General features: G+C 36.8%; 1 protein-coding gene across 2 annotated transcripts in view; it reads left to right on the top strand.

Annotated features, from left to right (window-relative positions):
• Positions 1-18,667, top strand: part of ATAD2B (ATPase family AAA domain containing 2B) — a 93,312-nt gene that overhangs the window by 17,574 nt on the left and 57,071 nt on the right. For both annotated transcript variants that reach the window (XM_081343570.1, XM_081343571.1), the window contains exons 3-14: positions 1,754-1,800; positions 2,294-2,447; positions 6,629-6,731; positions 7,850-7,958; positions 8,456-8,572; positions 9,715-9,790; positions 11,182-11,280; positions 13,860-13,971; positions 14,234-14,349; positions 16,002-16,176; positions 17,188-17,276; positions 18,051-18,210. In XM_081343570.1, the coding sequence (XP_081199696.1) occupies positions 1,754-1,800; positions 2,294-2,447; positions 6,629-6,731; positions 7,850-7,958; positions 8,456-8,572; positions 9,715-9,790; positions 11,182-11,280; positions 13,860-13,971; positions 14,234-14,349; positions 16,002-16,176; positions 17,188-17,276; positions 18,051-18,210 (1,357 nt within the window). The remainder of the gene's footprint in view (positions 1-1,753; positions 1,801-2,293; positions 2,448-6,628; positions 6,732-7,849; positions 7,959-8,455; positions 8,573-9,714; positions 9,791-11,181; positions 11,281-13,859; positions 13,972-14,233; positions 14,350-16,001; positions 16,177-17,187; positions 17,277-18,050; positions 18,211-18,667) is intronic.

Here is an 18,667-nt window from a genome sequence, read left to right on the forward strand (position 1 = left end):
TGGCTATTATGGAAAGTAAATTATTCAAAGCTTTTAAGTTACAAGTTCTTTCTTGTAACTTAGAGTTGCATTTTGTAGTAGTGGCTAAAGCATAGTAAAAATGAAAAAAAAATCAAGGTTTTGATTATTGCCATTTTCCATCTCATAATTGGTAAAGTAGATTTATTTATTTATTTATTTATTTATTTATTTATTTATTTATTTTTATTTTATTAAATTTATATTACTCTATATTACTCCGTGAGTAATTTATATTACTCTATTTGTAATATTAGATTAGTACTATTTGTAACATTACTTTTAGTTAGCTCTTTCCACAACTAAAAGCAAATCCCTGTTATTAAGTAAGTAAAAAATGTCCTGGGTTGGAATAAATCAGTCCAATTTAAAATGTTCCATTCAAATATTTCTTGTATTCCATCTATGAATGGAAGACAATTTGAAAGATGTTGAATGTTCTACAATAGAAAACAGTACAAAATCAAAATAAATCTCTTTACTCCCTTATTTTTTTGTCTTAGAACCATTAAAATAGGTTATTAGGTTGGGTGGTAGGTAAATTCACAGTAGGTTTGCACAGGTTTAAGACAAAATTCTAGAATAAGAATTGTTTCAAACTGCAGTTTGGAACTCTGAATGTTTTTTGCTCCCTATCATTTTATGTAACTTTTGCTAAATTACCTTTCAGACTAAGGAAAATAAATTTAGCTGCTTTTGATAATACTGAGAAACACGTTAACTTTCAATTTTTATTGTGACTGTGAGATAGGCCTCTACTTCATTTTGAAAGTATTCTGCTTTCTTTTCAAAGAAAAAAAATATATACTCTGTATCAGTGCTTTTTTTGTAAAAGAAAAAGGTGCCGGAACTCACACATGTCATACAACCTGCCTTGCCTACCCTACAAGGTTCCATCCTAAAAAGGTGCCGGAACTCCGTTCTGAGCGTTCTATGACAAAAAAAAGCCCTGCTCTGTATTATAGCACTGGGACATATAAACTGATTAACGTAAACTAATTAAAGTTTTCCTTTATAATAGATATTTTCTTTTCAAATATTTGCATTTAAAAGCATTTATCATATTAGCATATAAATTATAAACATTGTATTGAGTAGCTTGAGATGGTTTGAAGCATGATGGTAGATCAACACAAATCATTATTTCAAAGGAATTAACTGACTAGCCTATACCTTACTAGCTTGAATGCGTTCTAGAAGGGTAAAACAATTAGGAATGCTAACTTTCATTAAGTGAATACCAAATCTAAAGACTGATACCGGGCTTTCTCATTGATGACTTTAGACCAGAGGTAGGTAACTTGAGTCCTCCAAGCTGTGCAAAGCTTCTGGAAGCAGATATGGTTCTGGAGATATTCTAAAAATTATCATTAAATTGACTGAATAATTTAATTCAACTCAAAAGTAAAATAAATTACATTTTTTTGTCTTGGCCTTGTCTATCATTTGAAAGTAGTCTCCTGTGTGATCCTCTGAATGAAAAAAAATCACTTTCCTGCTTTCCGCGAATTATTAATTTGGCTCCATCTCCTCATTTGTAGAAGCTGCATAAAAATTACTTAACTGTTTTAAAACACACAGATGGCTAATAAAGAGTTTTCATATCACATGTAGAGTTGAAATTATAACATAATTTATATTCAATATGTAACATTGGGAATAGAAATATTATAACTATTATGTGAATTGTAATTTTAATGCAACCAGCTAATTTTCCAAATTAAATTGTTCTTAGGTTAACTTCTCAATCTGGTGCTACTCTACCAAATGGTCGTAGCTTATGTAAGTACTACATAGTTAAATTGCTTATTTTTGCATCCTGAACTTTTCAATATGTAATATTACTTTTTTCAGTGCAAAAAGTAAAAAAAAGCTACATTCATTGTTCCATGACTAAGTACCCATGTGTTTAACTGGCCTCATTTATTTCCATTTTCTTGTTCCTGGCTCCATGCTGTCCAATTCTAGTTAGGCTGTACCCCAAATCCCTCAAAGCAAATTTGGCATGAAGACTGCAGAGTAATATATATTTATCATTAAAATTGAAATTTTGGGGGGATAAATAGCATGACTATGTCTGTGAGTGTAAATATTTTACACATTTTTTTCCTTTCTAATCATAAGACTGGGTAGCTCACTCATGTAAATGCCATTAAAATAACAACAAAAGTATAAACCTAACTGGTACACATTTGCAACAGTCCATGCACTTTGTTATAGATATTCTAAATACTTAATATTTCTCAGTGTTAATATTATAACTTGAAATTTGCAGCCCTCAAAAGTTGTTCTCTTCGAGGAGAAAAAAAGGGAGATGGTGACCACGCCTGTATAAATGGAGGCAGAGAAATTAGAAAAAGTTGTCGATCTAGAAAAAACAGATTTGAAAGTCTGAATCAGAGTTTACTGTTTGACCAATTGGTAAACAGGTATGTTGGAATACTATATACAATAATAATAATAATGTATAATTTCATGGTATTGTTAGTTATGTTTGTGTTATATTTCAGTCCGTGAGAAGCATTTTATTTATGTATTTAACCAAAGAGGTCCCCTAGTTTGAATATTCAGCTTCCAAACTTCTTAATACTTTATTTTTATCTCATGCTGGCAAGAAAGATAAATTCTATTATATGGCCTAGGATTTATCGGTGAGCATACTAGTAGATCTTGCTTACTGACTGCCTTGTGAATTGACTGCTCAAAGTTACAGGGGTGCTGAAAAAAATGACTTTGTAACTTGATTTATGATCTTCATTTATTTATGATCTTCACAGCATCTCTCCCTCCCTCCTCCCTCCCTCCCTCTCGCTTAGTTACGTTTTTGCCATTATAACCAGCTAGTATGTATTGTCCTGTTTTCCTCCTATCCCTAGAATGGACAGATTGCAGAGGAAGGGATTACAAGAGAATAAGCAGGAACATAATGTGGATACATATAAAAAAGAATGCATTAGAACTGGGGAAGCATTATTTCCCTTATTGCTAATTATTCTACTGTAGTGCTGACCTAAGCATTACAAAAGGTGGGGGAAAAGGAAAACTGAAATAAAATCAGAAGCACACTTGCTGACATGATTTTCCACTTAGCGATTGAGTTTCCAGTCTCAGTTGTCACTAAACAAGGACTACCTATATCAGTATTTTGTATCTGCACCATACAATAGCAAATACATATTAATTTCTTTTAGGTATACTACAATAAACAGAGTTTTTGAATTTTTAATTCTCTTAGTATGAACTGCTTGCTGTAAATTATATAATCAAATTTCAAAACAATGCTTTAGCTCAGTGATGGCGAACCTTTTAGAGACCAAGTGCCCAAACTGAAACCCAAAACCCACATGTATTGTCGGGTGCTGGATGGGCGTGGCCCTTTGGGTGGGTGTGGCCCATTAGGTGGGCATGGCTGCCGTGGTAACGGCAGACTGGGTGGGACTAAAAAGTTCAATCAATTCCAACTTTGTGAGAACTTTTTTTCCCCCCGTGAGAAGTTGAAATTGATTGATTGATTGAACCTCTTTCTTTGCACATGGCAGTGGAGGCCTAAAGCGAAAAGGTTTTATAAAACCCAGCTGAAGGGCTAGGACTGGGGCGACGGCTCGCGTGCCCACAGAGAGGGCTCTGTATGCCACTTGTGGCACCCGTGCCATAGGTTCGCCACCATGGCTTTAGCTTATTCATTTTATAATTTTAGCATAATTGCTGAAGGTCTTAGGACAGGGGTGTCAAACTGCCGGCCCGCGGGCCAGACGCATCACGAGGCAACCATGCCTACCCCATTGCCGTCAATGGGCAAAAAGTTCCGATATGTTGCGTGACCTCACATGATGTTGCGAGTTTGATATGTCTGTCTTAGAAGATTGTACATTGTTTATAACGTAAATAAGCAAAGAAATCTTTACAAGTTATTTCATACAGGTATGTTCCCTTACCAATGGTATTTGGGGATGGAAACTCCATTGCTAAGTGATGCAGTTGTAAGACACAAAGACTCATGCCCACATTGACTTATGATGGCAGTTCTAGCAGTCCCGTTTGTCATTGTTTGGTGAATCCTGTGTGGTTGCAGCATCCCAGATTCACCTGACCGCCCATTGCAACCTCCTGCTGGCTCCCCATTGACTTTGCTTGTCAGAACTATGACATAATTGCGAGTCAGTTGGCAAGTGCCTGAATTGTGATCTTGGAGATATTGCAATGGCTGCAACAATGAGAACCTCAAGTGCCTGAATCATGATCAGGTGAATGCAGAGAATGTTGCAATGGCTATAACTACAAGGACCTACCATAAATATCCCTCTTTCAGTGCCATCATGATTTTAAATGGTTGCTGAATGAGTGGACATTCAGGATTATATGTATCTGCAGCGGATATTTAGTACTCCTGTTAAAAATGCCAGATTTTTGTGATGTAAAAGAAAATCAGACCCAAGACAAGTCACTTCAGGTTTTTTACCACCTTTAGTAACAATAAATATCTAAAGATATTTTTGTACCCTTCTCCTGACTGATGGCTTCCAAAAATGTGATCTCCTTGATGTTTTGTAAGCACTTTGCAGACCTTGGCTTTTGCTGCAAGAGGCAACTGAATAAATGTCAGAAGAATATCCTACTAGAACAGCTGAACTTTATATGGGCTTGATCAGAGTCACTTTAATTGATGGCAAGTATGTACTGACTACTATTTAGTCAGTTTGAATTAATTCTGAATACAGCCATATCTGGGCCACTTCTAAGCGGGTGTATGCCCTTATGCAAGCACATTATTGTATGTGTCAGGACCCACCCCAATCCACGTCTTAAGAAAACAAAAACTCTTGGAGTCAGTTCTAGTCCAAAAGGAATTTTTACTAGGACATGTTTGGTTGTGGAAATACAAGACAGGACCTGGTATTGTTTTACAGATTGAAACTTTATAAAGAGTTCCCGGTTCAACCCCCCCTTCCCTCAACCCCATTTGGTCAGCCCCCCATCATTTACTTCGTGTCATCCCTTTCGTGGGAAAAAGGGAACTTCGGATCTTTATGGTTATTGCCTTCTTCCTTTACAGATTCAAATGGAGACACAAGCCAGATGCCTCCTTCCCTAACCCTCCCCTTTGTTCCCCCAGTTCAAAAGGTTTCTCTTGGTCTTTGAAATAACCTAAGGCAGGCTGAATCCACATCCGCTCCTCCTTCCTCGGGAGATGGCAGAATCCGGGAGGCGGGGGATAATGTTTTAAACATACATTTATGAATGTGATATAAATGGATTCTGACAGTATGTTTTTATTGTTATTTTTCCCCCTAAAAGAATTCAGTTTGTTTTTCAATTGAATTGTACGGCTTATAAGATTAATCTTGGTAAGATTTTTTTTTTACATCTCAAAAATCTGGCATTTTAAAAGGGTGTGTAGAGTTTTTATATCTGCTGTATAAGATCTCAGCCTGTAAAGCAGCATCCTTCTGAGGTCAGTAAAATGAGGAGCCAGATTGTTGGGGGCAATAGGCTGATTCTGTAAACAGTAAACAGTGCTATAAAGCACTGTGAACCAGTATATAAGTATGAGTGCTATTGCTATTGCCATCCTCATGTTGGCACCCTTAAAGTGTATTGGGGCTGCAGTTCCCAAAATTACTAGCTAGCTACAATAGAAAGTTTATAAATTAGAACCTGTGAAAGATGTGTTTCTATATATTTGTGGATGCTGTGTGTTGAAGGAAAGGAGTAATACTAATTTTAAAGTCCCATTTGAAATCATAAGATATTACTTTACAATCTACTATTTTTCAAGGGGAATGATTATAGATCTTTTGTTAAGTATATGATCTGATGAATATGTAGAGTAAACATTTAATTTATTCAGCTAGCCAATTTTAATCTCTGAGAAATTTATTGTATTTATTTTATGTAACCTGTATCCTAGGAAATAGAAAAGAAATGGATCAGACATTTCAGCGTATCCACTTTACGGTCACAGCATCTTAGGAGGCAAAATTTTACATTTAAAAAAAAGGTTCCCAGCAAGAAAGAAAAAAACCCCTATCCCTGCAATAAATGGTGTGAACCAGAATTTTAAGCGTTGAGTTTATTCAGGAATTATAGAGAATATGGGAATAAACTTCGGACTCTTATTTTTTAAATTTGCATACAATTTGATATCGCCTCTGAACTATATCGATAAATCAGGGATAAAATACTGAATCTGCTCACACTGGAAGAGGATAATGTTCATTTCCTTAAATGCAGCCCCTTGTATTCAGTAAAAACCTACTCTGGCACTTAGGATTCCTTCTAAAAGGGTGTAGGAATGTTGTAACGCAAAAATCACTTTTTTGTGTTTTCTACTAGTAGACTTATTTACTGGACCAAAATCTTCCAAGGATCATAAGGGACCCTTATTTAATTTTAAACACATTTAATTATGATCCGGCTTATTGCATTTACTTACAATATCACAAGGCAGTTGTCACATATTTGACTTTGGGCCAGTCACTATTTCTCTCAGCCCAAGTTATTGTTGTGGGGAAAACGGGGAGGAGAGAGTATTGCACGTGTTGAGTTATTTATAAAAATTATAAGGGCAGAATGTATAAGTCAATAAATTACTACCATTTTCGTATGTTAGTACTGCTGAAGCTGTTCTTCAGGAAATGGACAATATTAACATCAGACGGAATAGGCGATCAGGTGAAGTGGAACGGTTGCGTATGTGGACAGATACTGAATTTGTAAGTTTGATTCTCGTCTCATCTTTTTTTTTTTGCTTACATTTTGTTCAAGTCTTGAGTATGTTACAGCCTAGCATTGAAAGCACTTGTTAATAAAAATGGATCAGATGGATTTTGAATATTCTGTTCAATCCTTATAAGAGGAACAGAAGGGAAATAGAAAGCGATGCAGCTGGCTAGGGAGAAAACAGGTGTCAACATGTTATTATCTCATAAACAATACAACAATAGCTCATAATTAGTTACATGGGTTCTGGTGGATTATATGGTAGTCAACCATCTGTAAGACAGTATGATTAATGCGAAACAGTCCATCTACATATACATGTTTTACTGGTTAGCATTCAGGACTTGTGGCTCCCTAGGTTCCTTTAAATAGTAACAACTGATATCCAAAATCAAGTTGCAGGAACAGGAAAAACACCTCCTCTATCTTATCTGTTGCAACTTTGGAGTCTTGCACAACCACTAAAATGCTGTGGTGGATGAGTGGCTAAATGGAAGCTAGCTGATGAGGCAACAAGGCTTTTCCTTCTATGAGCTGTCCAGCTTGCAACAGCCCCGCCCTTCCCAGCTACCTTATTGGCTGCTGGGAAGCTGTAGCTCTGAGTGGTAGAATTCTTGGGTCTCTGGCTCATTTGTGTAGATTCCAGCTCTTGGGGCAGCAACAACCTGTGCCTGACATTGCCACATGGTGGCAAGGCCAGAGAATTGTAACCAGCTAGTCAGAGTGCCTTGCTGCTGTGAGTTCTACAGTGCTGATTGTGTCTCCCTTGTCTCCAGATGTGGGCACTTATTCAAGAACAGATGCTCCATTCTTATAAAATCCAATATTTCTATGTGCCAGATAGATACAATAACGGAATTATTTTGTGAATCCTCCCATGCATTCTTTTATAGTTCCTAAGATAAAACAGAACACTCGGTCAGAATTTCAAATAAAGATACTTACATTTGTTTAGCCTATGTTTTTAGCACCTCTCTCTTGCATACATGCAGGTTCTCTCTTATTAAAATACTTGTTATGACTATCAGAATTTGGTTAGCTATATAGTTTGGAAGCTACATGTATATTTAGCTGCTAGCGATGCAGATCATTCTTGAGGTTTTTATTTCAGGAAAACATGGATATGTACTCAAGAGTGAAAAGGAGGAGGAAATCGTTAAGGAGAAATAGCTATGGAATCCAGAACCACCACGAGGTTTCCACAGAAGGCGAAGAAGAAGGTAATTTGACAGCTACTTTGATAAATACAAGTGAAAAATTATTTAAGTTCTTAAACTATTAAACTGTTATTAATCAAACTATACAGGTTTCACTTAGATGTTGGATACCAACAGACAGATCTTCAGTTACAGATTCAAGCCTTGGTAATTCCTTCATGGCTTGATAAATTCTAATTTTTTTTTCTCCATCAGACATTCATTTTATGGGGCTTTGGAATGAATTGTGCAGGATTCTGATTGAAAACATCTTTGCTGTTTGGCCTTTCTTGTCATTTTATAGTGGATTTTGAAATTGTAATAGCTTTTGCATGTGTTCAAAGTCCCATAGATTACATAATACTGAAAGAAATGTTTAAAAAATATTAAAATTACCAATATAATACTTTCAATAGAGTTCATTCTGAAATATTGCAAACTATCCAAATCAGTGCCCTTTAATAGATACTATGCAAATCACCTTAGTTCACTTTTATAAATATTTAATGGAATTTTTTTAGAATCTCAAGAAGAAGACGGGGATATTGAAGCAGAGGAGGCAGAGGGTGAAGAAAATGATCGTCCATATAATCTCAGACAAAGAAAAACAATAGAAAGATATCAAGCGCCTCCTATTGGTAAGATTTTTAAAAATGATTTATGTAACTGAAATAACTTGATTCAGCAATATCTTACCTTTGTTAGAATATTCAATTAGAACTAGGTGGATCATGGATCAACTTCATAATTATAAAGTTAAGCCAATGATCGTTCCTCTAAATTTAATTTATTTAATGTTAGGATTAAATAGGATAAAATGGCTGAAGGAAGAATCATTATCTGCTACTTGAAGCCTCTGTGAGAAAATGTGTAGGAAAAGAAATAAATAATATTCTACCTCTTCTCTAAGTGTTATTTTTTCCCCCTTTTTTGCAGTTGAACATAGAGTATAAAGGGAGATTTCTATAATAGTTGATAGTTTGGGCTTTGATAAAATTAGAAATGCCTCTAAGATCTCTGTCCACTCACTGGACAACTCACTCAGAACGTGTTTTTGTGATTCCTTGCAAAATGTTTAGTATAAATCCATGCAAGGCATAAGGCTTACTCATTCCCCCCATTTCCCTATGTTTTTCACAAAGAATCAGAATAATTTTGATTTAACAAATTTCTGCTTTGCTATTTTGTGCTTGCCTGAAATTATTTCAGATAAATTAAACTCTGTGGTTATTTTGGTAATTTGTTTAACAGTACATAATTTGTTTAATATTATAGCTTATTATTACATGCAAACTCTTAAATTAACCTACTTTTTGGTTTGTATTACTTTTCTTGATTATGTTGGATAGGAGAGTTGGGAAGTATTTAAACCTGGCTTTTTACCTTTCTGTTTGTGTTGGTAATGTTAAATCAAGATACTGTACTACGCCATAGTGAAAGACACAGAATTGCACATGACTATATTTCAGTGAGAATTCTTTTGTAAGACAGCAATGTAGAGTTTTCTCTATTAAAGCTTTTGCCTTCATTATGCTGCGGTGTTTAGTCAAAGGTGTTCTAAAATGAGAATTCAATATGGCTCATTAAAATACCACGTGACTAGGAGTACATAAACACAGAATTTAAGAAAACAAATTTGGAGAAGAGAGGATGAAGAAATATACCTTATTTGCAAACATTTCTGATTTATGAAAAGTATCAAGATGCCTTACAGCAAGGAACTAGATTTTTATATAGTTCTGTAAAAATGTTCACATGTCAACTTGATTATCTTATCTAGTTCCAGCACACCAAAAGAAAAGGGAAAACACATTATTTGACATTCATAGATCTCCTGCAAGAAGAAGCCATATCAGGTAAATAATATATTAGGATATTTTCTATTGACATTATGCTACCATGTTGGACTTTCAGGAATAATTTCTTGAAGAATAGGCTGGGTAAAAAATACAAAAGCTAAGCCAATGCATCTGTTCTGTACCAGCCTGCTACCGGCCCTGCAGCAAAAGCAGGGACAACCCCTTTACAAACGGCAAGAGGCTGGAATAAAGCCTGCCAAGTTTATTACCACAAAAACAAACGGAACAAGACAAACCAAGAAACAGGAGCTTTAAGAAACATGAACTATCCAAGCGGTTGCCTTCAGCAAACCAGCCCTCCCACACATTCCCCTTAAATACAGTTCAGGGCGTGGCCTCTCTGTGCCTCCTTCTGAGGTGCCCCATTGCCTTCCTCTGTTTACTCCTAATTGACTGCCTCCTGCGTCGGGCGTCCTTGAACAGGGCCAGCTGTGGGTCATCTTCATCCACACTGTCAGGCTCACACAGCTGGGTCTCCGTGGTGACCAAGTGGGAGGGGCCTGGCTGAGGGCTCTCATCAGCAAGATCTTCAACCCCCTCAGCAAGGTCTTCAACACCCCCCTCCTCCTCTGAGTCGTCCGACCCAACTGCCGAACCCACAGGCTGACCCTGAATCACAACAGCATCCTTCCTCTGTTAGCAGCAACTGATATATATTAAGGTGCTTTACAGCTATAAAATAAAAGAGTAAGAAAGCATAACACAATGCAGAGAATACTTTTCAAATTACCCCTCTAAACCATTGTCATAGTTTGATGTGCTGGAAGCCATTCCTGCCAGAAATTTTGCTGAAGTAATGTTTTATGAACAATCTTTGAATAGTTTTGTCATTTTTTTGTTTTTGTCAGTTTCTTACATTTTGGGTATAAAATATAAATGCGTAAAATTGTTTTTAGCTTTTTTGAAAACAGACTTAGTGGTAATGGTGGGCCAATAAATTAAGTTTTTTAAATTAAAGTTTGATGAGGAATGAATGGGATGATTCTTGTTCTGTCCGTAATAGAGAATGACCTATATTGTCTTTCCTTTGCGTTGTTTTCAGGGTTCATTTTTCCCCTTATAGTTCAACTTAGAAATTGTGGCTTAATCTGTCTTAAAGAACTTGAAATGTTGATCCTCTTTTGTAGCCAAAATTAAACCACAATTTCTCCTTTATATTGGAACAACAGTTTGTGTGTATAGGGAAGACTTAAGGATTGCTGTGTCTTGTTGCTTCTCTGACATATCAGTGTATTGTGGCATCTGAACCAGATCAAGTGATGAAAACAAGACAAACATTAAACAAAAAACATTGGAACCTTTAAATTATCTGTTTTAATTTGTTAGCATTCGCTAAGCACAATTCAGGGCACACTGGTCTTCAGAGAAATGTTCTATTGCTTCCGCAGGAGAAAGAAACATGCCATTCATAGTAGTGATACAACCTCTTCAGATGAAGAACGATTTGAAAGAAGAAAATCTAAAAGCATGGCAAGAGCAAGAAACCGGTAACAATTTCTTTGTCATCATTCAGCTACGGGGAAAAAATGGATTAGTTCCATGTGCTTGGCCTGATGAAATTTGCCAACCATGTGGAAATTGTTTTATTTTTATTAAGGGTGTTGTTACGATGCACGTTCCTACATGTTATATGTGGACCTTGATGTTCTCTGAGCTTGGTTGTTTTCTTGCACATGTTTCGTTACCAAACTAGGATAGGAAACATCATCAGTGCTCATTGATAATGTTATCTAGCTTGTTAATAAAATGTTTGCAAGAAAACAACCAAGCTCACAGAACACCAACGACCCCACAATTTAACCCTCAGCTACAAATATTCTCTTCTACTCATAGAAGTTATACATGTAAAACATGTTTTGATATCATGGGCTTTCTTCAGACTTGCCCATCTGTGAACATAAATTTGTTAGATAATTTAAAGAGCCTTGGTGGAGCAGTGGGCTAATGCCTGCTTAAGTAACACCAGCTGCCTGCAATTAGTGCAGGTTCGCATCCCACCAGGCTCAAGGTTGACTCAGCCTTCCATCCTTCCGAGGTAGGTAAAATGAGGACCCAGATTGTTGGGGGCAATTAAGCTGACTTTGTAATAATGCTGCTTGGGGGTGTGGGGTGTGAAAGCCCTAATAAGCAGGCATATACATAGAATGAAGGCTACTGCTAAGCTTGTAAGCCGCCCTGAGTCTTCGGAGAAGGGCGGGATATAAATGGAATTAAAATAAAATAAATAAAAATAAATAAAATTTGTATTTCTATTGGAGGTAAAGGAACGAGGCATTGTTTTTTCTTGATTATTGTTCTTCTTTGGTTCTAATCGGTACCTTCTATGCCAGAACAGAGTAGAATATCTTTCTTGTCACCACGGAACAGAATGCCTCCAATGTTATTAATAATAATAAACCTTTATTGTCAAAGTACAACATGTGTACATTGAGATTAGCTGAGCCTCCCCCCGTGCTCTCTCCCCCCAACACACAGTGACAACAAACCCTCCATCCTACCGCACCATGTGAACCAACTACACCACACACCGGCCTCCCAAGTCAATTCTGCGTAAGTTCACAGAGATTATGTCCTATTTAAAAGCCTAACAGCCCACGGATAAAAGCTGTTTTTCAGCCTGTTGGTACGGCTGGCTATATTCCTATATCTCCTACCGGATGGTAGGAGAGTAAAGAGATACCGTCCAGGGTGTGAGTCACATTTTATAGAATTGTGCACCTATTTGACAACTCTTCAGAGCCTTGGTGGAGCAGTGGGCTAATGCCTCCTTAAGTAACACCAGCTGCCTGCAATTAGTGCAGGTTCGCATCCCACCAGGCTCAAGGTTGACTCAGCCTTCCATCCTTCCAAGGTAGGTAAAATGAGGACCCAGATTGTTGGGGGCAATTAAGCTGACTTTGTAATAATGCCGCTTGGTGTGTGTGTGAAAGCCCTAATATGCAGGCATATACATAGAATGAAGGCTACTGCTAAGCTTGTAAGCCGCCCTGAGTCTTCGGAGAAGGGCGGGATATAAATGGAATTAAAATTTAAAAAAAAATACGAGGTCGCAAAGAAAAGAATGGCAACATTTTTAGGCTGGGGGTTGAATATGGTATTGTGGTTTGGTATGCCGGTCTGACAGCCGCGGACAGGAAAGTTTTACAGAGGGTAGTGAGCACAGCACAAGGCATTGTGGGCTGTCCCCTGACACCACTGGATGACATCGCCAGGGCTCGTTGCCTTGGAAGAGTGAGGAAAATTCTCAGGGATGACTCACACCCTGGATGGTATCTCTTTACTCTCCTACCATCGGGTAGGAGATATAAGAGTATAGCCAGCCATACCAACAGGCTGAAAAACAGCTTTTATCCGTGGGCTGTTAGGCTTTTGAATGGGATATAATCTCTGTGAACTTACGCAGAACTGACTTGGGAGGCCGGTGTGTGGTGTAGTTGGTTCACATGGTGTGGTAGGATGGAGGGTTTGTTGTCACTGTGTGTTGGGGGAGGGAGCACGGGGGGAGGCTCAGCTAATCTCAATGTACACATGTTGTACTTTGACAATAAAGGTTTATTATTATTATCTATTATTGTTGTCTTCGTACTCTTTTGAAGGTTTTTTGGGGCATAGCCACTGATGTACTGATGTTATCAGAATGTGTGGACTAAAATTTTTACCTTCCAGGTTTTTTTTTCCTTTGGCGGGATTGCTAACAGGTATCTGAAGTCTTAATGAAGAAGAATAAGAAGTCTGAACAAGGGCAGCCAGGGACTTCACATGAGCTATAGTGTACTGCCTCCTTCCTTCCTCTACTGTTAGCAGAATTCCACTGAATGTAATTTTAGATGCAGCCCAATTTATTTGGATGTATTATTTGAATTTTCTTACTTTTGGGGGCAGCAGTGGGGTTATTTGTCCATTATGTCTTTATGAAAATCATATTTTTCCCCTCTAATGACTAAAGTTCTCATTGTATTTGTGGGTCAAGATGAAATACTGTACCTGAAAAGTCACAGTTCCATTCTAGAGATGCATCTTTATACAGCATGAAATTTATGTTTTTTTTAATATATATATGTCATAGATGTCTGCCAATGAATTTCAGAGGAGAAGATTTGGCTAGTGGAGTCCTGCGTGAACGGGTGAAAGTTGGAGCAAGCTTGGCTGACGTGGATCCAATGACTCTTGACAAATCGGTGTGCTTCTTTTCTTTGTTTAGAACTGACTTATCTGTGCTAAAAGGAAAATCTTTAAGCGGCTTTGTAAAATTCAGTCTTAAAAGAATTAAATATTTATGGCTACTTTGCTTATACCAGATTGAAAGTAAACCATTGTGGATAATATTTTTGTTACTGAAATTTTGAAATCTGTTTGATGTCTTTTCCACGTAAACTGGGCAAATGATAAGCTATATTTCCAAATGCTAATTTCTTTTATTGCTTTTTATCTTCCTTTTAGGTCCGTTTTGATAGTATAGGTGGGTTGAGCAATCATATTCATGCACTTAAAGAAATGGTTATATTTCCTCTTCTGTATCCTGAAATATTTGAAAAATTCAAAATTCAGCCACCAAGGTAGGTTTTGTTCATATTTACACTTGAATTAATCTACCAGAATACAGAAACTTTGTTGGATTTAGGGTTATTTTCAATAATAGCTAAAAGCTAGATCTGAATTAATGTAATTTAATTAAAATAAACCACACAGGCCATTATTTCCCATATTTCTTTATTTTAAGATCCTTTTTTGTCAGATTAAAAGGTACAACATAGTGGAAATTATTTGAAGGGGGAGGGAACACTCCTGGTTTTGCTGCCTGCAGTTGGATTCTGACTTAAGCAGAAAAAAAGCCATTCCTAGATCAGATTCTCTGCCTCATGACCCATTATGCCTCCAAATCTCTGGAAAAAAAGGTATAGTTGTGAGAAAGTTGCTGAAATTGAAGTTTGCTGAGAGAAGAAGAAGCCAAGTCAAATACATTAGTGTGACATTTGATGAAATATCTTGCTTAAAAAAATTTCTTGCAGAAAAGGTATTTTACATCTTTAACAATTTAAAATTTCCAATCTAGAAGTGTGAGAAAGCTAAGGAAGATAGAGCTGTCAGACGAAAACCATTCTCCACTTCTGTGAAAAATTTAACAAAGCGAATTAGTTCAGTAATATTGTAAAATATGGAATAAGTAAGCCGCCCTGAGTCTTCGGAGAAGGGCGGGTATAAATGGAATTAAAATAAATAAATAAATAAATATTGATCCATCCTGTGCAAAGAAAGATGCAACTAAGTTTGTTTATTCAGAATTATCTTCTAAAATTAAACTTTTGAGTTCAATAATGGCTGGGAAACTAGAATTTTTAAAAGGCTTCTGAGGTATGTCAGGTCCTCAGATATGTGTAAGGCCTCTCTGATTTAAGTTCATATCCATGTACCTTAGGAATGCAGAATATAGATTTGATTTCTTGGTATGTTTCACAAGACCATGAAAAAAGCAAGGCTTGGTTTTTAAATGTAACACAGAAGCAGAATAGCATTGTGGGTTCTGTGACTTATGAAAGGAGCTATTGAATTTTTAAAGATGAATGGATGCCAATAAAGATGGAAATAGTCATGGAGAGCCTCCAGAGAAACTAAAAGTTGGCAAAATTCCTCACTGTAAAAGTTTGATGCTGCATATGTGCTGTATGAGACAGCTAAGCATAGGATTTTCCTAACAAAGACTTAATTTTTGTCCCAAGGCTCATCACTGTTTTCATTCCTCCTTACCCAATTTACCAGAACTAATGGTTGCATGAGAGCAGGAAGTTTGGGAGATTGCTATTCAGTTATAAACTAAAACTAGTGTTATAACTTTATTCATTTGCATTGGTTCAGAATATTTGATTTATATAGCTGCCCACTTGACACCCAGCATCAGAGATGTATGCCCTATCTCTGGTGTTCAGTTAATTTATGATGCTTATATGCAACAATAAATTGGCCCAGCATATTAGGAAAAAGTGAACGACGTTTTTGTTAAAATAGAAAAAAAATAACATAGATTAAAAATAATAACCACTACTTGTAAATATTTTCTACTTTTCCCCTTCATCGTTTTTAATTAGCAATAACTTTCAGTGGGTATCCCAAACAGATCACTGAGCTCTTGTGTTCCTTATGTGGGTAGCAAATACTGGGCTGCTTCTAAAGAAAAAGAAATAGTGATTTGTGTCTGTCCATTTGTCTTCAGGGGCTGTTTGTTTTATGGTCCTCCTGGAACAGGTAAAACCTTGGTGGCTAGAGCTCTGGCCAATGAATGCACTCATGGAGACAGAAAAGTTGCCTTTTTTATGAGGAAGGGAGCAGACTGTCTCAGCAAATGGGTTGGTGAATCTGAACGGCAGCTTCGACTCCTCTTTGATCAAGTTAGTACACAATTTTATGTATTCAATCCTTCAGCTGAAGCGGGAGATTCATTTGAACATTTTTGCTCATTGCTAATATATCCCCTCTGTGTTTGCAAAGCTAATGCCAGAATAGCTGGATGAAAACTGATTTTCTTTCCAGTCCCTCATATTGCCAGACTGAGTTAACTAACTTGGATCATGGTGCGTTCCTCTATTAATATTTGTTGGAGTCATTGTAGGAAAAAGAAAATGTCATTAAATGTGAAATAACAACAAAGAGTAGAAACAATTGCTGTGGGTAGCCATGAACCATAACAAGACATGAAGAAATATTTTGTATCTGTGTAACTGGCAATATATGAGATGGTATTTGCGTAGATTACACCCTAGCCACCAAGAGCTAATCTTGTGGAGCTGATTAGGGATGGACCTGATTAGTACATCTATGAAAGATCACCATGAAAGATTGCAGCTGTAGGATAGTCTGTTGAAATATATCCTGGAAGTAGGAAAAGGCAAACCACTTCTGTAATATTACAAGAAAGCTCCACAAATTTTAGGTCGTTAGTAAAAATCATTGGGAGTTGAGCTTAATTCAAAGGAAATTTTCAGAAAACCCAAAAGATCAACTGCTTTCAAATGCAGAAATATTTTTCAATAAGCTTCTACAGAGATGGCCCAATTTCTTTTTTTTCTTCAGAGCTTTTAAAGTTTATTTTCACATTTGACATGGGGCTGCAGGGATAAGCATATTACCTTCCCCCAATCCTTATCTACCCTATCACTACTCATGTGGAGGCTACCAGGTTTTTGCATCATGAAGTCTACCTATTAGCTGTGGAAGGTAATCTGTAGCATGTAGACAGGGCAGAGTTAATATATTTTCTTGGCTTTATAATTATGAGTCAACTCTAAAACCTTAGTTTTTCCAAAATTCAATACAGAAATTAAAGATATTTTTGTTGCAGCTTTTAAAAGTATAAAAAATATTTTCATATCTATTTTATTTTGTTTTTTTGCTTACCCTAGGCATACCTGATGAGGCCATCCATAATCTTTTTTGATGAAATAGATGGCTTGGCCCCTGTCCGCTCCAGTAGACAAGACCAAATTCACAGGTGAGGCTAGCATATTACTTCTAGTGTATGTAGTGTTGGATGATGCATACATAATGGAAGTTTTCTTCCATTTCCCACCATTCAGTCAGAACCGAAGAAGTTCCTCGGATGAGAAGTGAAATGTTTTCAAGGGAAAAAAAACAAGAAAGTTCAGTTGCCCTTTTGAAAAGCACCCTTGGGACAATTAAATAGCTAGTTTGTCAAATGCTTGCACAACGCAGCCTAACTCAGTACCTTTTGCTTCCTTATTCCATTGATCCACTGATTGTAACATTTGACCTTTCTTAGATGTTGAATATAACTTAGTGGGTTCTTGGCATACAAAAAGGAGTCATTTTCAGTTGTGCAGTGAAAATAGGACTACTTTACTGAGTCTGAGACAGACCTGAGTGCCATGCAATGGATGAGCTCTCATTACTTGCCCCAGCTCCTGGCCACCTAGCAGTTCGAAAGCATGCAAATGCAAGTAGATAAATAGGTACCACTTCAGTGGGGAGGTAACAGCATTCTGTGCTCCTCAGCATATAATCCTGCTGGCTACGTGACCGTGGAAGTGTCTTTGGACAATGCTGGCTCCCTCAGCTAAGAAACGGAGATGAGCGTCACCCCCTCGAGATGGACGCAACTGAACAGGGGAAATCTTGTATCTTTACCTTATGTTTTGGCAATATGTACCTGTCACTTCAGTATTGTTTGCTTAAAGTTAAATTTGAAATGCTGCACGTATCTATTAATGCTTTGCCCTAAACAAAATTATATCGTAATATGTTTTAGCTCTATTGTGTCTACATTACTTGCACTCATGGATGGATTGGACAACAGAGGTGAAATAGTTGTCATTGGTGCTACAAACAGACTTGATTCTATAGATCCAGCACTCAGGAGACCAGGTCGCTTTGACAGGGAATTTCTTTTTAGTTTGCCTGATCAAAAGGTAGGCATATAAAAGGCTATCTTTGTGGTCTTATAGTTTCTTGTGCTTTTATATCCCAAGCTAATTTTTGAAATGATGAGAACTTCATAGTCTCAGATAATGCTTATTACATGTGGAAAATTGTTGTAGTTAAATCATATCAACCCCAATCCAAGATATTAGACCCTTCAGTATTCCCAGTGGAATTGTTAGCTTTTGCCTGAAACCAGGTATAATGCACTTCATACCAATATGAGCTTGAAACTTATTCAAAACAACCATGCTAGAAGCTTTTTGATTGTGAGCATACTGTTTACCAACCAAAGTATTGCTGCATAGCTCACAACATCAATTTTTATATTACCATACGTTTATTGAAATCTTCCTTTGAATCATTATAGTTATATTTACTACACTGACAGTGCTATATTTATTATATATAGAGTAGTAAATAATTAAAAGAATAATGCATACTTCT

The sequence above is a fragment of the Vipera berus genome (genome assembly GCF_964194415.1).
Source record: "Vipera berus genome assembly, chromosome: 1".
In the NCBI taxonomy this organism is placed as follows: domain Eukaryota; kingdom Metazoa; phylum Chordata; class Lepidosauria; order Squamata; family Viperidae; genus Vipera; species Vipera berus.